At 36.7% G+C, this 21330-nt stretch overlaps 2 protein-coding genes across 5 annotated transcripts; one reads left to right on the plus strand and one right to left on the minus strand.

Moving 5' to 3' along the window:
- Positions 1-221: 221 nt before the first annotated feature.
- On the minus strand, positions 222-9579 carry LOC113706142 (uncharacterized). Of its 4 annotated transcripts, none has more exons than XM_072062504.1 (3): positions 9559-9579; positions 644-9440; positions 222-561 (listed from the first exon to the last, which is right to left on the minus strand). In XM_072062504.1, the coding sequence occupies exon 2, from the start codon at positions 2022-2024 to the stop codon at positions 678-680; it is 1347 nt and encodes a 448-aa protein (XP_071918605.1). In that variant the 5' UTR covers positions 2025-9440; positions 9559-9579; the 3' UTR covers positions 222-561; positions 644-677. The 4 variants fall into 4 exon arrangements, with proteins under 4 accessions (XP_071918605.1, XP_071918604.1, XP_071918603.1 ...); XM_072062503.1 differs by having other exon boundaries at positions 9548-9579; XM_072062502.1 differs by having other exon boundaries at positions 9531-9579.
- Positions 9580-18942: 9363 nt separating this feature from the next.
- On the plus strand, positions 18943-21105 carry LOC140013284 (uncharacterized). The gene is made up of 4 exons (XM_072062509.1): positions 18943-20221; positions 20311-20505; positions 20587-20643; positions 20774-21105. The coding sequence occupies exons 1-4, from the start codon at positions 19513-19515 to the stop codon at positions 20833-20835; spliced, it is 1023 nt and encodes a 340-aa protein (XP_071918610.1). The 5' UTR covers positions 18943-19512; the 3' UTR covers positions 20836-21105.
- The last annotated feature ends 225 nt before the right edge of the window (positions 21106-21330 follow it).

Here is a 21330-nt window from a genome sequence, read left to right on the forward strand (position 1 = left end):
TAGAGATCATCCTCTAATCCCCTAGGAAGTTCAGCTCTATGAATGAAGATATAATGGAGTGTAAATGAACATTATCAAGTTGAGACAAATTGGCATCACTTCCATTAAGTAAGAACTTAAAATAATACCAAAATGGAGAACTTGTTCAAGGAACATAAATTTTCTCAAAAAGGTGATCAGCACCATAATGAAAGCATCTTGTTCAAAAACATTAGCAAAAGACTAAGACAAAGACTAAGACTATTACATAAAAAAGCATCAGCACACTTTGTTTGGTAGCCGCATAATAAGACTATGGCAATTTCTTTTTTCCCTTCAGCCTAGACGAAGCAGCAACACTTTGTTTGGTAGCAGCCACGTCCATATGTCTAGTCCTAATCCTGAGAGACACTTTATCCTTGTCATTTCTTGGGTGTAATGGTTGGCTGTACTTCACTTGAGACCTTTTTAAACCAAACACTTCATACAAATTAAGTGAAGATAGGACAGGCTCTTTGACACCAACATCAACAACTATTTCTGTTGGTCTAGCTGCATCCCCTTTTTCTGTTTCTTTCTTTTCTGCAAAAGCAACAACATTATAACGTACAGTAAGTTAAAGAAAGTTTGAAATTAAGAAAAAGTGAGACCATACAATACTTACAGGCACTGGAGCTGCCTTATCAACTGAATTCTTGTCAAAAATTTGAGGGAGTACATGTAACTAGCTCTTCAGTTTCAGCTTCAGTATCATTGCAGTCTACAGAGATGTCTTCAACATTTGCAGTGGTATTCTGAGGAACTTGGGAGCCTGTATGGACAGCTTCAGTATGTTCATCCTTTCTAAGCTTGCAAGATCTCATATTGTGACCTCTTTGCAGACAATATTTGCATCTTATCACTGCACTAACTTTGCTCATTTTCTTTTTCTGTTTTTCCTTTGCTTGTTCTACTTCATCCATACTTCGCCTCCTTTGTTTCTTTGGTCTTCTAGCTAGTTTACCATACAAAGGTGGTTTTGGACCTTTAAGACCAGTGTTCTTCCAATTTCTTTCCCTACTCATTGGACACACACAGCCTTCATAGCATAACAAGTATTTTTCCACTGTATACCAACTGGATACATACAACATTGGATCTTTTTTTGCTATCCATAGTGCAGAAATAGCATGGGGACAAAGAATTCCTGTCAGCTCCCATCTCCTACATGAACATGTATGGTCTTTGATGTTTACTACATAATGATCACCATATGGACAGGAAACCTCATACAAATCATCATTGGATTTGAAAGGAAAACTCTGAGTGGCCTTTTCCATCCTTTTTTCTATTCTCTCAACAATCCTAGGACAGTGCATATAGTCTTTCCACTTATTCACTGCCAAGTCCCTATTTTGCTGCATTCTTTGCATCATATACAATCTTAACAATTCCAGCATTTCAATGATTGATTTCTCCCTTGCATCTAATATTTTGCTATTGAAACACTCGCACACATTATTCAACAAGATATCACACTTTGGATAAGTACTAAAGTAGGCTCTGCTCCATTGAGATGGAGGTTTATCATCAAACCACTTGGCTGCATGTTTGTCAATTGCTGCTATTTCTTCCATTTTGCTGGCAAATTCTGCTGGACTAGTTGCCTTTGCAGCAACGCATAAGGCTTTTCTCAGAGCTTCTCCTTTGAATCCAGCAGATGAAAAGTTGCCATGCATGTGTTTCACACAAAATCTATGAGCTGCATTTGGAAAAACATTGTCACATGCCTGAATCAGGCTTTTTTGCTTGTCACTCATGATAGTCCACTCATAATCCCTTTCAATTTTCAAGTCTTCTTTGAGTAATTTGAAGAACCATGCCCAAGAGTCCTTATTTTCTCCCCCTGTTACAGCATATGCAAGTGGATAAATGCTATTATTAGCATCTAATCCAACAGCTATCAATAGAACTCCCCCAATTGACCTTTTCAAGAATGTACCATCTACTCCAATCAAAGGCCTACATCCAACTAAGAAACCTTGCTTCACTCTATTAAAACACATGTACAACCTTTGGAACCTTTGTTACTGTGTTGCTGTACTTGTAGATTCATCCACAATTTTCAATATAATGGAGATTCCAGGGTTAGATTTCTGAAATTTATGAATGTATGCTCCTAGCTTACTATATTGGTCAGTTTCACTGCCATGAATAATCTTCATAGCCTTTCTCCTGGCCCTGTATGTTTGTTTTTTGGAGAAAGAGCACTTATTATCCTTCATTACAGTCTTTCTAAAGTGCTCCATATTTACCTTAGGATTAGTCCTAAACTCCTCCGTATACTTTCTGCCAACCCATCCAGAATTTACAAGTGGATTGTCATAGGTGAAACCACATTTGTGGGTGTTCTCAAATGTCTTGATTTGCACACTACCTTCCCTACTCAATTTTGCAGCATAAATAAGCCAGTCACACCCTTCACTTCTACACTTAGCCTTCAATCTTATTTTATCCTGCTTCACAAATTTACATGGTCTGCCCTGTCTTACACTATAATTTGTGATTGCCAACTTGCACTTCTTTATATACTAAACATCATTTTTAATTTTAATTTTGGATTGTCAATATCTTTAGGGTTAAAGACTCTACATTCACTGCTGGTTTCATCATCATCATGTTCATTCACAGTTTCAAAATCAGATTCAGAAGATGGGGCAACATCATTGTCCTCTAGCATCACAAAATTGTCATCCCTTTCAATTTCAATTGGCTTATTTTTTGGAAAATTCTCATGGTGCTCTACACTTAACCATTCAGCATTTTTGTCTATATTGTCATGCAACTCATTATCATCACTATCAGTCATGTTATAATCAGAGTCCACTGCTGAGAAAAAGAATTCATTCCCTGAATTAGAATCATTATTATTGTTCCTATTAGCCTCATTCTCACTCTCTCCCCATCTACGATCAGCATTAGGTGTATTCAAATTGTCATTACCATCAGCCCCTTCATTCTCACCAAGTTGATAAGGATCATAGCCTAACTGTTGAACAAAGATTTCATGGAATGAGATCTCAACATACAAAATAATTTCCCTATTTAAACCACTATTTCTCTTAATATATCCATGCAATTGCCTACTTGTTTCTATCCTTATAAAATTACTGTTTTCCTAACCATAATACACTTTGTGTCCGTACAAACCAGCACTTTCAGTCAATCTATCTACTTCAAAGACACTTAAACCTATGCTTTCAACATAGTCAATGACACATGCATCTCCACCCTCATAACGTGGATGAGGAGTGTAGGAAATTAACCCTCCATGGTGACACCTTAGAGTTATAAGCATACTGCATTGCTCTGATAAAAAAATGCACATATCAATCATACAATACTCAACAGGGTATACATTAACATTAACAACGAAGCACTCAATAATGCATAAATGTCATAATCACAGATAAAGACTACATTTTATAGGCCCATCTTAATATCATAATCAGAAATAAGGACCACATGCCTTTGTCAGCTCCGACAATCAGATTAAAAATAATTAATCTTCAACCCAACATAACCCAAAGTAACCAGAATATACCCACAATGCAAACATCAGGGACCACATCTACATATTATACTCACAAAAGTTAAAAACTTTTACATTTAATTCTTTATCTAAATAGCCTAGAAATTTTACCGTAATTTGGGGGTGTACGATCGTTGAGTTCTTTCTTCCGAACAGACATGTTCTCCACGTTTGGTGGTCTTCAATCATCGAACTGGAAAGCTCCACTTGGGTTCCGAAAGCTCCACTCTCAGGACGGAATGGGAAAGTGGGAAAGGGGGAAACTTGAAAAAGAAAGGGAGCGGGATAAACTTGGAGAAGAAAAGGAGCTCTACTCTTAGGACAGAGAGTGTACTTTTAGTCAACATTTTGTGTCGACTTGCATTAGAGAGAGAATGTGTGGACTTTAGTCTGACTTGCATTGATTCCCGATGCATAAGTTAATAGCCACGTGGGTTTCACCGTCCAAATTGAAAATTTTCCCGTTTTTTGACTAAATGTGAGAAAAAATAGTTAATACATGTACTCAATGTGTCTTGTCAAAAAGTTTGGGGAGCAAATGTGTCTTAGTCACAAAGTTTGAGGATGAAAAATGGATTTTTCCCTTTTATATTTTATACGTGTGTCATCTATTTAACTGTGATAGTATGTACACTGACATTGTATATAAAATTAATCCATAAGTAAAATGTACTAATTGTAGAATCTTTTTTAATGTAAAATGTAATAATTCAAGTATGGTTAGGTGGAAATAGTAATAGTTACCATTTAGTTTTTTTCTTGTAGACTCTTAGTAAGTCAAGATCCATTGAAGAAAAGATTTTGGATTAGGAAGTCAATAGTAATACAAGTACTTTCGGTTTATCTTGGGATATAGAAGCACAGCTGTTAATGTTACTTGATATGTAATTGGGTCGAAGAACCACCCTAGTGGCATACACTTTTTTCTCTCTAAGCATGAGTTTTGGTCTTATGAAGTTACACTCCCTTTATTCTGAAGAATACAGTAACATACATGTAACTTTAACGACTAGTGTTACTTCATCAAATATTGAATGTTACTATTGGATCCACAATTTCTTTGTTGTACTTATCTTTTATCAAGGAAAGCATATAATACATATAGGCCATGAAATAAAATCAATACTTGGCCAGGACCTTTTGTGTAGGTGCGTACCACTTTGCTGGTCCAAGTTCATCACTTGCTTTGTTATGGTTTAGTCTGGATTTGGGGCAAGGAAGCAACCATCACGCAAAGGTTGACGACTAAGATTTGGTTAAAAAAAATGTAAAGTCCAGATTTCATCTTATATATAATTTTCACACTATGTGTGGGACCCACAAAATTTTGTTTCATAGTTACACGTTGTGCAAAGTGAGTTACATCTTATGCAAAATGCACAAAACTGGTCCGGATGGTTTCTCTGTTGATCGTTCCTGCCCCATATCCGTTTAGTCCATTATATTGGTTAGTGTTTTAGGACACGGACCGAGTACAATTGTGTTTTCTACAGTTCAGTCCAATCATTGTACATATTTAAATTTTTAGTATAGAAATACATCATAATATTGTATTGTATTGCAGGGTGATTAGGTTGAACTATTGGACCAGTAACATTCTCCAAACTTGGATCCTCAAACCAGATGCCGTTAACAAAGCCATCCGAGACTACCTCAACTTCATTATGTTCTTCTTCTTGGGTTGCAGGTTCTTCAGGGTGATTTTGTAGACCAAGGGGGACCTCTGAAGCTGTCAAGTAGAAATGTAGCAGTAAAGCCGTTCAATCCTCATTCTGTTTCTTGATTAATGTTGTCCTGTTGTAGCAGTGCAAATTGATTAGGTTGGTCTACTGGGCCAAAGACATCTTCCAAAGTTGGATTTCCAAACAATAAACAAAGCCGTCCCATACTCCTTGGACTTCATGGGATTCTTCTTGTTCTGGTGCAGGTTCTTCTGGGTGATCTTGTAAACCAACAGGGACCTCCAAAGTTGGGTTGGCAAGTAGAAACTCATTAGTAAAGCCATTTGATACTGCTTGTGGTACTTGATTATCATCTTGTTAGGGTGTTGCAGGTTGATTAGGTTGATTTACTCGACCACTAACATCCGCCAAAGTAGGGTTCTCAAACAAAATGTTGTCAGCAAAGCCATCCCAATCTGCTTCAAATTCAATTTTTCTTCTTGTTGGGGTGCAGTTTCATTCGCAGATTCATTTGCAGGTTGATATTATAACCAGAAAGAACCTCTGACGTTGGGCTATCAAGCAGAGAGTCATCAATAAAGCTATCTATCCCTACTTTATCAGGTTGTTCATTATCTTCTTGTTGGGGTGATGTAGGGTTGATGAGGCTGATTTGGTGGATCAAGGGCATCTTTTATACTTGGGTTCTAACCTAGAATGTTGTTAACAACGCCCTTTCGATGATCTTCTTGATTCTCCATTTCTATTTTGCTGTATTACCAATGATCTTCAGGAGTTACAAGAACGTTACACTTGTTAAAATGCTGTTCAAATCTTTAGGTGTTAATACACTTCTTGATGGGATGTGTTAGAGTTTTTAGGTGCTAATGCATTTCTTGAAAATGCAATGTCAAGAATAAGAAATCTGAAATGAAAGAGACATACATACATATATACATATATATATGTATATATATGTATATATATGTATGTAACTTGATTATGTACCACTTGTCACAAGTTGTTTGTTTTCCTACAAACCAATATCCCATGCGACATTAGCATATGTTCAAGACTTAAGTTATGAACAGTTGGCTAGTTCAGCCTTAACACAAAATGCACGAAGATAATACGGAAGCGCAATAGTAGTAGGCAAAGATAGAAGTATGTATGGCAAAGGAAAACTTATTGTCGCGCCCCATTTTTTCGCGATGGGAAAATAAGATGATGTTTATAAAAAATGTGATTTTATTTAAAAATAAGTGAAAAAGGACCTAAAATGGGACTTTAAAGAATGTGACAGTTTGGGTCCAAAATTTAGTCTAAAAAGGGTTTTTAAGAAAAAATAAGAGTCGCCACTTAGTATTGAGTTTTGGTGTACCAAGTCACCCCAAAATATTTGTAAATAAAATAAAATAAAACCCTTTTCGACAACTCCAAATCTTTGAAAACAGAGAAAATGAGTTCGGGAGTCACGGTTGTAGAAAGGGAAGGCAAATGTTCGATTATCTCAAACCTAAGACACCCTTTCAACCTAGTCTAAACTAGTTGCGTGGTTTAGTTAAAATTTTCTTAATCTAACCCTTAAATTTATCACATTTGGATGTTTCTTACATGGATGCAAATAAAAATATCGAGAGGGACAAAATGTCCATTCAAGGGTTTAATTGATACCAATCGCATTAATTGCGAAAGCCAAAATAATTTCTTGAAGGGGTCACAAATATGCGAATGATGAAATTTAATGAAAAAGAAAAGAAAATTAAATTATATACATAGATATAAGTGATCAAAGAATAGGGAATGCAACATAATGGGTACAGGAGGCGAAAACTCGTGATATAATTTTCTTATACAAAGATTAATGGGGTATTTAAATTAAAGAGTTATAATCGCCCATATCCATGTTCAAAGAATAATTCTCCTAATATGAACAAGCAAATGAACTAACTTATTTCACAATTTTTTAAATAAAATACAATTCTAAATGATATGATTAACACATGTAGAGGGTAGGGGATAGAGGATAATATAATAGAAAATATCATGCAAATGAGAAAAGATTCTAGAATAAAAATATGCATGAAAATGTAATGAATATCACACAAATGAATCTAATACATGAACAATATAAGGGTCTAGTGTTGGACTTATCCATTTCTAAAGAACCTTACTAGTTTTGGACTAGCAAGCATACGGAGGAAGAAGCCACAACTAGCGTTGGACTAGTGTGGTGACGCCATGCATTAATAATACATAGTAAAATAAATAATACATAAATTAAAACAAATAAACATATAAGAGCACGTAGCACATAACACGTGAGCATAATATCTAGATGCAAATATCCTAAAAGAGCGAGTAAACACGTAATCACATAAGCATGCAAGTACACAAACAAATAAAAGCAAATGGAGACTTAACTATTACATTTGAGGGTCCTAACTACAATCTAAAAGGGCGAAAAAAAATAATAACCTAACTATTACAATTTGACATTTAAATGCCTCTCACATAATCAAATATTAAATTAAAGTAAATATATGAAATTAAAAAAACAAATAAAATGAATAACTAAATAAAATAAAATAAAATAAAATAAAAACATTCAAAACACATGCAATTACACACATAAAATCACATAGGAGTATATAGAAGAATTTAAAATGACACAAGAAGATACCTCCCTTGACGTAGTAGTTACTGGGGAATGGGATTTGCCTTATTTAACTCCAAAATTAACAGAATCATCAAGACACCAATTTAATTAACAAATAAATCATAAAAAATGAAAATAAATATGAAATCAATCAATTGAATCATTCAAATGGAATATAATTAATAATCTAAGAAGAAAAGCAACTTCTATTTAAGAAATCAAATCTATCAGGGACCTAATTGCAAAGATTAATAAAGTTTTAGGGTTAAATTATAATTACTACAAAAATTCGTGGTCCAAATTAAAGGAAAATAAAGTCTAGGGACCTATTTACAATTAATTAAGGACCTAATTGAAAGAAACTTAAAGTATTTAGGGTCACAATACAATAAAATAAAAGTACAGGAACGAAAGAGCAAATTCATTTCTGGTCTTCCTAATCCAACAGGCGCTTGGCCAAGATACTACGTAAGACTAGCCAAAAGTCCAAGTCAAAACACACAGGCCAGCCCGTCTTTTATCACTCAAATCCAACCAATATAAAACATGGGTCTGACCTTCTAGCCTAACTGAAAATAAGAAACAAGCCCACAAAACAAATAAAATTAGCCTAACCTATCCTTTTTCTTTCTTTTCTTTCCTTTTTTTCTTTTCTTTCTTCTTCCTTCACTTCCCAGCCGTTTCTTTCTCTTCTTCTTCGGCCAGCTGAAGAAGCTTCAGCTGGCGACCATGGCAGCTGCTGGCGGCGTACCGACAAATTTTTCGGTCGCCAAAAATTGTCAAAATACACCTTCTCACTCCATTTTTCGCGTAGATTCCATTTACGGAATTATTTTGTACCAAAAAAAAATTCGAAGGTGTCCAAAATAGCAAAAGTCAGTCCAATTTTTATTTTTATTTTTTATTTAAAAAAACACTCAAATCTTTACCAAAAATCACAAAATTTATACCACAACACTCCGTGAGATTTTTACAACATAACTATGAACTGAAGTCAATAAAAGCAACAACAAATATGATAAAAATTAAATCAAAACAGTCCTAAAAATAAAAAAATGACAATAATAATAATGATAATAATAATAATAAATAGCAAGAGAAAAACACAAATTAATAACTAAACATGTTTATAATATAAAAAAAAGTAGGAAAGGAAATGAAAATGAAGGAAGATACCTCAATGAGAAAATTAATCCCTTTGTCTAAGAATTTGATGAAGTTCTGAATTCTAATTGTCAACCGGTGGCTGCTCCCTTCTGATGTTTGAAGTTGTGTGTGAGTGTGTTGTATGAATTGAGTAAAAAAAATTAGAATATAGCTGATAGAACAGGGGAGATTTTTCTTCTCTGTTTTCTTCCTTCTGCCCAAATTGAGAGAGGGAGAGCTTCGAGAATGAATTTGCCGAGGCCGAGAGGAGAGTTCTGAGCCCTCTTATGCAATTTTTCTTCTTCTGTCTTTTTTTGTCCGTTGAGAGCTTTTCTAAGTCAAAAAGTGGTGATGCCATCATTTTCTTTTTTTTTTTTTACAAAAACTAAAATTTTTATTTATTTATTTATTTTGCTAAACAAACCTGCAAATATAAGAAAATTTTGCACATTAGAATGCAAGAAAATAAATAACTCAATAGATAGAAAAAATTCAAGAAAATATTAAAACTGACAAAATTTTGGTGTCTACACTTATATTACACAAAGCTTCTTGTATAAGGTTGCTAAGGTTACTATAAATGGAAAGGGCTTGACCTTTTTATAGGCAGGCCAAGAAGCTAACACACAATTCTAGAATATTCTACAAAGTGTACACCTAAACATTCTCTAGAAATTTCTACACAAGTTGATGTGTACACTTGGACCCTAGAAACTTCTACACAAGTTCCTACTTTTCCATGAAGTCCTAAACTAATCTACGAGACTCTTGAATAGCCTAGAAGGTTCCACAAGTTTCTAGCATGTACTATACAATTATAACAACTTGTGGCATAACCACCATGCTTTGGTCAAGCCACCAAGGTTTGGCACTTAGTTGGGGGATTGAGGTATGGATCTACTAACGGTCCAAACTTTCTTGCCAGGACTACTATGTATGGTGCTGCGGAACGTGGCCAGCTGGGCACGGTCACGTGCAATCTTGTGCGCGGATGGGCACGGGCGAGTGCATAGACAGGTACGGGCGTGTATGCGAATAGGCACGGTCGCACGCGCCTGTGTGCAATACTTGTCATTCTCCCCATAGTACAATTTGGGGAGGATGGAAGGGGAGTGAAACGAAGAAAAAAATCAGACTGACTTTCTAATTATGCATGATTGGGTACAATCTTCTTTGTATAAAAGCACTGATCCTAAATCAGTAATGACAAAGGCGGTAACTTTTTCAATCCAAAATAACAATGGACATGAGGAAGAGTAATGAAGAATAGAAGTACTTAACCATGATTTCTCGCTATTTTGACCGACTTAAAGGGAAAATTGCGAGGATTCCAACTATTTTGTTAAGAGAGGAAAGAAGAAGTTGCCCAATATCAGTACAAACTATTTGTTAAAGTTGATTGTGTACTTTTCAAGATAGCTATTGAAGAAGGCAATTGCATTGTTCAAATCAATTCTCCTTCTTGCAAAATACTAAGTGGTTCAAGATAATAAAAGAGCCATCACAATATTATAACCAATCAAGACCAAAATTCTTGTGTTCGTCATTATGATTTTTTTCGCATTCTAAGTACTACATTTTTCTGCGACACTTCAAATAGAAATGCAGGCAGCATCAAGAGTTTTTTTTTTTAAAAAAATTTTCGTAACTAGAAAAGTATTTTCAGAGACATTTTCCTACTTTGTAACTAAAAACATTACATCACTTCTTAAAGTTTAACATTTTCTTTTACTGATTAGATGTAAAGTGTGTTCAAGTCTCACTATAGTTAGTTTTCTCCCTACTTTTTTCTGAGTATTATTGTAATGTTATTGAGTTGTAATAATAATAATTTGGAAAAATGACCAATTTCATTCCTAAACTTTTTCACTAGTATTGATTTAGTTTCTAACTTTTACTCCCAACCAGTTTGATATGTGAATTTATTTTGCGATTTCAATTAAGGACTTTTGATCAGCACCACCATTTAAAATCAATCTGATTCCTAATTGACCAACTAAACAGGGATATTTTGAGAACATCATTCACGGAGCTGTAATAAATCAAATAAATCGTGTAAAATATTCACAATAGTAAACTTTAAAAAGTTTTATCAGGTATTTTTTACACGATTACTTATTTTATTACAGTGTCGTGAGTGATATTCCCATAATACCCCCAATTTAGTTGGTCAATTAAGAGTCAAACCTTGTTTGATAATTCAATTTAGTACTTAAATTTAATAGATTTAGATCTTAATATACCAAATGCGTTTGATAACTAAAAATTGAATATTTAAATTAATTAAGTGGCACTGAATTTTTTAAACAAAATTTGTTCTAAAAAATAAGTGATAAGTTATTTACTTATTATTGAATGTGATATACACTCAAATATATTTGATTTAATACTTAACAATTCAATACAATCTTCTTTATATAGAAGCACTGATCCTAAATTAGTAATGATAAAGGTGGTAACTTTTTCAATCCAAAATAACAATGGACATGAGGAAGAGTAATGAAGAATAGAAGTACTTAACCATGATTTTTTGCTATATTGACCGACTTAAAGCGAAAATTGCGAGGATTCCAACTAGGGCTGCAAACGAACCGCGGCTCACGAGCGGATTGAGTCAAACTCGACTCGAACTCGAGCTGGCTCGAGTTGAAATCGAGTTTGAACTCGAGCTCAAGATATTAAGCTCGCTCGAATATATATATATTTTATTTTTTTATTTTAACTATACATATATGTTTTTTTTTTATTTTAAGTATATATATTTATTTTAATAGTAAAATTACATATATATTCTTAATATTTTATTATTTATTAAGAAAAAATATTATTTTATTTATTTTTTTTAAAAAATAATTATTATTTTTTATTTTTTTGGAGCTCGAGCTCACTCGAATCAAATCGATCTCGAGTTTTAAATTGTCGGCTCGTTGAGCTCGAGGTCGAGTTTGAGTTTACTAAAATTAAGTAAAAGTCGAGTTCGACTCGACTCGATTCGTTTATAGTGTCAGGCCCTTGTCAATGTGATAGTAAAAGGATTGAGACCAGCAGGCGTGGAAAGGTTTGAATGTAGAAGAAGAGAAATGGGAGGGAAAGAGGGGGAGAAGGAAGAGAGAGAAATTGGAAGCGAGAGACAGAGAATCTGGGGAGAAATAAATGTGATTAATCTTCTTGTGTCCAAATCTATTACATTGCCTGGATTTATACACCTTCAATGATCAGACAGAATCTTATTGGCAAGAATTTCTGTGTAGCTAACTATTCTTTCAGCAAAATCAGTTATAACTAACTTTTAACAAATTTGGCTCCATATGAGAAATTACACTAATGCCCTCCAAACTTTCGATCCAATTGCAATTAAGTCCCTGTGCCTGACAATACTTCCTCTCTGAAAGCAGCGTTGTCCTCAAGGCTGGAAGTCCAGAAATTGGCTATTAATAAATGATTATTCCTCCCACGATGCCTCCTTTTCGCCCAATTGATGCCACTTGATAAGGTATTGTATGACAGGAGCAGTATTACGCAGGATGACCCTTCTTTGTAAAATGGCAGCCGGCTGCAAAAGGCACTGATCTTGGTGGCCAAGCTCTGGAAGTATAGGATTAGTAGGTTGATGTGGCCCCAGTTTTGGCTTAAGGAGTGAAACATAAAATACTGGGTGAATCTTGGCTCCTGCAGGCAGCTGGAGTTTGTAAGCCACATCACCAACCTTCCCTATGATTTGAAAAAGCCCATAAAATTTGGCAGCCAATTTCAAACACTTTCTGATTGCTATAGATTGTTGGCGGTATGACTGCAACTTAAGGAAAACCCAATCCCCCACTTCAAATTGTCTCTCTGTCCTGTGTTTATCAGCAAATACCTTCATCCTATTCTGTACTTGGTACAGATGCTCCTTGATTCTTTGCAGCATTTGAGCTCTGGTTTGTAGCATAGTGCTGGCTGCTGGTGTCACAGTGTCCTGTTAAGGTCCTATAGGTAAGGACAGTGGTTTATAGCTATAGAGAGTCTCGAAGGAAGTAGCTCCTAGGCTAGTATGATAAGAGGTGTTGTACCATAGTTCTGCTAAGCTTAACCACTGACTCCACGGAGTTGGAGCCTCACCTATCATGCATCAGAGATAAGTCTCTAAGCATTTGTTAAGCCTCTCACTCTAGCCATCAGTTTTAGGGTGGTAGGAAGAACTATAATGCAGCTTAGTTCTAGCCAACCTGAACAATTCTTGCCAGAACTTGCTAGTAAAAATTCTGTTTCTGTCTGTTATGATAGATTCAGGCATACCATGCAACCTGTAGATGTGGTCCAAGAAGAGCTGAGCTACCTGTGCTGCTAAAAATAGGTGTGAGAGAGCCACAAAATGACCAAATTTAGTGAATCTGTCTATGATCACCAGAATTGTATCAAACCCCCTAGAACAAGGTAGTTTCTCTATGAAATCCATGGTGATGTGAGACCAAGCTTGAGTTGGTATAGGGAGAGGTTTTGTTCCTGTGACAAACCTCACATCCTTGCACAAACTGAATAATATCTGTCTCCATGCCTGGCCAATAGAACAAGCTTTGCACCCTCTGAGCACAAGTCCTTTGGCCAGAATGGCCCCCAATAGGAAACTCATGCATGGTTTTGATGATCTTCTGTCTAATCTCCTGACTTTTCCCCACGTACAGTCTCCCTTTATACCTGAGTACCCCTTGGTTGAGCCTGAAGTCAAAATCCTGTGGTTCAGGGTCAAGTATCAGTTGACTCAATAGGTCCTGGCTATGTTGATCCCCAAAGTAACTGTCCTGTAATTCTTGCATTCATACAGGTTGAACTGTGGTTAATGCCAGGAGATATTGTTGCTCAGGAGCAGCTCTCCTAGACAACACATCAGCAACTGTGTTCTCCGAACCTTTTTTATACTGGATTTCATAATCCAATCCCAACATCTTGGTTAGCCATTTGTATTGTGCTGTAGTGGTTAATCTTTGCTTTAATAAAAATTTCAGTGACTTGTAATCTGTCTGGATAATGAAGTGGTTGCCAATCAAGTAATGCTTCCACTTAGTGACTGCAAAGACCAAGACCATTAATTCCTTCTCATACACAGACAATCCCATGTTCTTGAGGGAGAATGCTTTACTGACAAATGCTATAGGATGTCCTTCCTGCAAAAGTACAGCCCCCATACCTTGTCCACAGGCATCGGTTTTCACTACAAAAGGAATGTTAAAGTTAGGAAGTCTCAGCACTAGTGCACTACTGATGGCTGTTTTGAGCAGATCAAAGCCCTCATGTGCCTTTACATTCCAATTATAGGCATCTTTCTTAAGTAAATTGGTCAGTGGTTTATTAATTGCTCCATACCCTTTAATGAAACGTCTGTAATACCCTGTAAGCCCCAAGAAGTCTCTAAGCTCTTTCACAGTCTTAGGAGATGGCCAGGACAGGATGCATTCCACATTATTCATGTCCATCCGTACCCCCTTGTTGGAAACTACATGTCCTAGATATTCCACCTCCTACTGAGCAAAAGAACACTTAGAAAACTTGGCATGCAGTTGGTGATTTTGGAGCACTTCCAGCACCTGCTGTAAGTGTTGATGATGGAGTTCAAAACTAGTGCTGTAGATCAGTATGTCATCAAAGAACACCAAAACAAACTTCCTCAGAAAAGGCTCAAACACCTGGTTCATCAAGGCTTTGAATATTGCAGGGGCATTCGTTAATTCGAATGGCATTACCAAGAACTCATAATGGCCTTGGTGAGTCTGAAAAGCAGTCTTGTGTGTGTCCTCTAATTTCACCTTGATCTGATGGTATCCAGACCTCAGATCAATTTTTGAAAAAAATCTGGCTCCATGCAATTCATCTAGGAGTTCCTCAATGTTAGGTATAGGGTATCTGTCCTTGATGGTCAGGTCATTTAGGTGTCTATAGTCTACACAGAAACGCCAAGTATTATCCTTCTTCTTGACTAGCAATACTGGGGCGGCATAAGGGCTGTTGCTCTGCTTAATGATTTCAGAACTCAGCATTTCAGCTATTTGCCTCTCTATTTTTGTTTTCTGTGAGTGAGGGTATCTGTATGGTTTCATTTTGAACGCCTGTGCTTCTGATGATCCAGGCTCCTATTTGGTGGTAGTTGAGTAGGCTCTTGGAAGACCTCTGGAAATTGATCCAACAGTGCTGCAATTGTCTCTGGTACTGCCTCTGTAGTCACCTTGCCAAGCTGTGTTGAAGTAGCACAACACCTCCTTTTGGCTTGCAAGAAGCCTCTGAGCTCCTTCCTCCTAACCAGCTCCATTGTCGCATCATTCACTGCTCCATGTAAGGTGACAACCTCCTCTTGGTGGAACACGGGTATTTTAAGTTGGTGGAAATCAAAAGTGATAGGGCTATAGTTACATATCCAGTCCACTCCTATAATGAGATCCCAGTCCCTTAATTCCATAATTCTGAGGTCAAAACTGAACTTGTAATTCTGAACATTCCAAAGGACTTGTGAACATTGAGCTCTACTGATCACCAAACTCCCATCACCCATGGTGACTATGAATGGCTTCACATGCTCAAATGGAATTCTTAGTGCAGACACAAGTCTGTGATGGATATAACTATCACTCCCTGTGTCCACCAGAATTTTTACATTTTCCCCTGCTAGTTGTCCTTGCAACAGGATTGTGTTCCTCCTGAGGGAATCTAAGAGTGCATTGAGGGATACCTCTACTGATTCCCCTGGATTGCCAGTTAATTCATCCTGCTCCCCCACTGCATCTTGGAATTTTGTATCCTCCTCCTCTTCGTATAACATGAAGTTTAAGTGTTTCATTCTACACTGGTGTCCAACCCCGAACTTTTCCCCACATTTAAAACACAAGCCATTATTCCTCTTATACTGCACTTCCTGGAGGGATAGCCTCTTAAACTTAGGCTTCTTAGTTTCGGGTTTTGGTGTGTTGTTTTAAGGCAATTTGTAGGTGTTGACTCCCTTGTTCATAGCTGTAGGATGTCTATACATTCCAAACCTTGGTTCAGCCACCACTTTGTTACCTTCCTTTACTGTCCTTCCTTGCAGCTTAATAGCCTGTTCCTGCAAATGAACTATCTTTATGACTCCTGAAAGGGTGTTTGGCCTGAGCATTCGTACCATAGGCTTAATTTCCTCCTTGAGGCCACTCGTAAAGCTGGAAATGAAATATTCTTCACTCAGGCTGGGATTTTGAATCAACATCAATGTCTTCAATTCCTCAAACTTCTCCTGATAGGCCTCGACTGTGTTGGTTTGCTATAATTTGTTGAATTCCTCTACAATGTCCTTACAACAGGTCCCCTTGAACCTCTGGCAAAGCAATTTCTCAAATTCTCTCCATGTTAGACGTGGTTTCTCCAATTTGACCCCTTGAAATCACATATCAGCCTTCTCTTCCAAAAATATTTCTACCACCAGTAGCTTATGGTCCTCCTGGATGCTATGCAACATGGAGTATTTGTTGCATTTCCTGATCCACTCACGTGGATTCTCTCCCCCGAACTGGTGCAATTCAAGTTTAGGAAGGGAATGGCCAGAGATCTTACCTAAGAAGTCACAGTCCTTCGCCTCAGTTCCTGCTCCTAAATCCAACCTCTGGTGACTAGGTGGTGTTGGCAGCAATGGTGTTCGATCTCTCCCCATCTTAGCCTCATCACCTGTACTCTTCTCCTTCATCAACAACGTCTTCATCATCGAACTGAGTGCTTCGAATTTCTGTTTCATTCCAATCACAATCGAATCTATACGTTGATCTCTACTTGTCATCTCTTCTTTTACATGCTGCAGTATATTTCTGACGTCCTCCATGACTTCCTGCAGCTTCAATTCTTGCTTCTTGAGATGATCCTCCAAAACCTTGAATCGAGTGCTTTCTGCCATTTGGATTTCAGTAGCTGGCCAAGGATCGGTCAGCTCTGATACCAATTTGTCAGGCCCTTGGCAATGTGATAGTAGAAGGATTGAGACCAGCAGGCGTGGAAAGGTTCGAATGTAGAAGAAGAGAAATGGGAGGGAAAGAGAGGGAGAAGGAAGAGAGAGAAATTAGAAGAGAGTGACAGAGAATCTATGGGGAAATAAATGTGATTAATCTTCTTGTGCCCAAATCTATTACATTGCCTAGATTTATACAGCTTCAATGATCAGACAGAATCTTATTGGCAAGAATTTCCGTGCGGCTAACTATTCTTTCAGTAAAATCAGTTATAACTAACTTTTAACAAATTTGGCTCCATATGAGAAATTACACTAATGCCCTCCAAACTTTCTATCCAATTACAATTAAGTCCCTGTGCCTGACATGTAGCCCTAATTCCAACTATGTTGTTAAGAGAGAAAAGAAGAAGTTGCCCAAAATCAGTACAAACTATTTGTTAAAGTTGATTGCGGTACTTTTCAAGATAGCTACTGGAGAAGGCAATTGCATTGTTCACATCAATTCTCCTTCTTGCAAAATACTAAGTGGTTCAAGATAATAAAGGAGCCACCACAATATTATAACCAATCAAGATCAAAATTCTTGTGTTCGGCATTATAATTTTTTTCGCATTCTAAGCACTACGTTTTTCTGTGACACTTCAAATAGAAATGCAAGCAACATCGAGAGTGTTTTTTTTTTTTTTAATATTTTCTTAACTAGAAAAGTATTTTCAGAGACATTTTCCTACTTTGTAACTAAAAACATTACATCACTTCTTAAAGTTTAACATTTTCTTTTACTGATTAGATGTAAAGTGTGTTCAAGTCTCACTATAGTTAGTTTTCTCCCTACTTTTTTCTGAGTTTAATTGTAATGTTATCGAGTTGTAATAGTAATAATTTGGGAAAATGACCAATTTCGTTCCTAAACTTTTTCACTAGTATTGATTTAGTTTCTAAATTTTATTCCTAACCAATTTGATATGTGAATTTATTTTGCGAATTCAATTAAGGACTTCTGATCAGCACCACCATTTAAAATCAATCTGAATCCTAATTGACCAACTAAAAGGGGTATTTTGGGAACATCATTCATAGGGCTGTAATAAATCAAGTAAATCGTGTAAAAAATTCACAAGATTAAAATTTAAAAAAGTTTTATCAGGTTGAGTGAAATTCCCATAATACCTCGGTTTAGTTGGTCAATTAAGAGTCAAACCCTGTTTAATAATTCAATTTAGCACTTAAATTTAATAGATTCAGATCTTAATATGTCCAAACGCTTTTGATAACTAAAAATTGAACATCTGAATTAATTACGTGACACTGAATTTTTTAGACAAAACTTGCTTCCAAAAATTAATTACTGAATGTGATATATACTCAAATATATTTGATTTAATACTTAACAATTCAATAAATTAATGGTTTTAGACTTCATATTTCAGATTTTAAATTTCAATTTTATCAAACACACCCTTAGATTGGTTTTAAATAGTTGTGCAACTGTGAAGGTTCTTGATTGGAACTACAAACTACGTTCAAATATCAAATTGGTCAGAAATAAAAGTTAAGAATTAAATCGGCATCGAAAAAAAGTTTAGAGACGAAATTAGTCATTTTTCCTAATAATTTTTATCGTTTATAGATTAATTGTTTGTTGATAGTATTATTTCCACTATTGTGGTTTACTTATAGTCTTATAAGGAGAAAAAAACTACGTACAAGGGACCTTGACATTTGTCTAGTGTCAGTTATAAAATAACCCCTTCAAGAATGCATTGTTCTCACTTTTTCCCTTCATCATTCGATCCAATCAGTCGGCTCCTTAAACTTTTCAACTTCCCCGCTGTAGTACAATGACCAAATTATCCTCACACATATTGTTGTAGTCCAAACCCCGAACGGATATGCCATTCCAACAGGAATAGTATAAGGTGGTCGATTTTGACTTGAACTGACATTGCTATTATATAATATACTTCAGGAGATTACTCGGATGTACGTTCTTGGTTGCACAGGAAACAAATTCTGAAATTGATCAGAAGACAGGGGATGATATCATGGACATGATGGACATGGACGAGAAGACCTCTAGCAATAAGAACAGTAATAATGGTGCTGATCACTCCCTTGTGGGATTTTATCACAATAAAGGCTATGATCTTGTTGAATTCTTCTCTGTTCCTTGTTCTTCTTCCCAACAAGCACCCCCACCATATTATGCTTCCTACTTCCTTGCCAACAAGACCAATTATCGTGCAATCTCAAGCCAGAGTTCGAGCTCCTTGGCAGTCTTGAGCTCATCCAATGGCTTGCTCCTGCTTTATACATCATGCTTTCTTGATCGCGCGAGGGACTCCGTCTTCATTGTCAAGAATCCTATCAATGGAGATTCTGTAACTGGCAAACATCCACCTCCGGTTGCGTTCAAGAGTTGTCTCAAAGATTGGAGCAGAAAAGGTTCTTAGTCTATGGTTTTGCTTTTGAACCCAATGCTCGTCCAAGTCCCTATTACACCATTGTTCAAGTAACAGATGTCGTTGCCCCTGAAGGGGAGGGCAGGACATTGATGGTGTGGAAATTCAACTCTCTCAGCCCCTATTGGAAGAGGAAATTTCACGAAGAAGTTGATCCATTGCTCAATGATGTCCACAAGAAATATGCATTGTTGGGGCCTTCAGTTTACCTCAATGGGAATCTGCATTGGCTGTTGCAGCCTTCTGGGGTGATCGCATATAACATAGAGAACGAGTGCTTTGACCTGTCGTTTGTCAAAGTTCCAGGCGATTCAATGCATCTGGATGACCTTGGGTTGTGCAATTGCACCAAGAGAAGTCCAGAGAATAATGCTGAGAATAATGCTGCAGGCCCTCGATCGTGTGTCTGCACTTGTAGGTTCCTAGGGGAATGTGAAGGCCGGCTGGTATACACTCGAGTGACGGGGGATTCTTGTTTCTCAATTTGGATACTTAAGGATTATCAAAGCCGTTTCTGGATTCATAACTATTGGATTGTTGGACAATTGCCCGGATCTCTTTTTGATGGAAGAGTTTTAGCATTCGGTCAAAAGGCTGATTTTGTGCTTCTCAGGGTGAAAAAGAATATCTTTTCATACAACTTCAGAACAAGAGAACTCAAGAAGTTCCACCAAATTTTGAAGAATTATGCTCATGAAGATAAATGTGAAGGATTACTTGTACCTTACTATCTGCCCAGAGATCATCCCCCAGTTATCCCACTTGCTGTCCGAGCAAACAGTCCTTCACTATCAGGAGAAGGTAAAGATATCCCTCATCCAGATCCATCACCTTTCTTGTTTCTAGTTTTCCTTCTTCATAACATGCTTAATTCCTTTAAGTTCCAACAGGTACACGAGAAAGTGCTTGGCCATTGGGCAGGGACTCTACACCCTCAAATGCACCAATGGACCGTTTATTCTATCACCATGCTGTTTCTCATTTGGCAGAGAAGTATAAGATCAGGGCTGGCCTGGCTTCCAGGATTCCATTGCGCGTCAAACTATATGTGAGAGTCCACCATAATAGCATTGATAGTTATAAATGTAAGTATGGGAATTCTGTTTACTATTTTGTGTTACTTTATGTCATTACCTTTGTGCTTACCATACAGTTTCCATCCTCAGGGGCAGTGTCATGCTACAGTGATTTAATTCGTCTGGAAGCCAGTCTCCATAGTGGGTGTGAGTGATGAACTTTTTGTTGACATTAAACCATGGCTAGATTTGTGCTCTTATTATTTCTTGTTCTTTAGTTATTAGACAGATCTGTGAGCTGCCCTTCCTAATTTCTCACCATTTTTTCTTTTCACAGGTTTCTCAGCTTGGACCAGAAATCATAGAATAATTCTGATAGAGGCACTATTCAAGTTCTGAATTTCTTTTCCTCTTGTTCATATTTTTGGAAGGCTGATTTGTTTTGATAAGTCTTTTCTCGATTCAAAGTGGAGCATGATAATGTCAGACGGGGTTAACATGTCTGATATATTTTGCTTAAAAGTTGCTGGAGTTCAATGTCTTAATGATTCAATCGGTCCTAATGTTTCATGTTTTCCATCTTAGTTCACTGAACTGAGAAGATGGATGACCGTCTTTGTTGCCTTTAGTTTTGTTCAGCTGCAATTGCTTACAAGAAATTTCGTTTTTGCCTTTCTGGGCTTATTAATTACATGGCATCATAACATACCGCCCAGATCAAAATAAGCACCAAGTTAATCCATAACAAGAATAAATGGAAAGAAGTCAGCTCCTTACCAGTAACAGAAATCAAAGAAGGCACCAACTACAAATTTCGGGAAAGAGTGAGGTAAAGGTAAAGGCAAGAGAGTTTGAAGAAAAAGTAAAATGAAAGATAGCAAAAATCAGAAATCA

The sequence above is a fragment of the Coffea arabica genome, chromosome 8c (genome assembly GCF_036785885.1).
Source record: "Coffea arabica cultivar ET-39 chromosome 8c, Coffea Arabica ET-39 HiFi, whole genome shotgun sequence".
Lineage (NCBI taxonomy): Eukaryota > Viridiplantae > Streptophyta > Magnoliopsida > Gentianales > Rubiaceae > Coffea > Coffea arabica.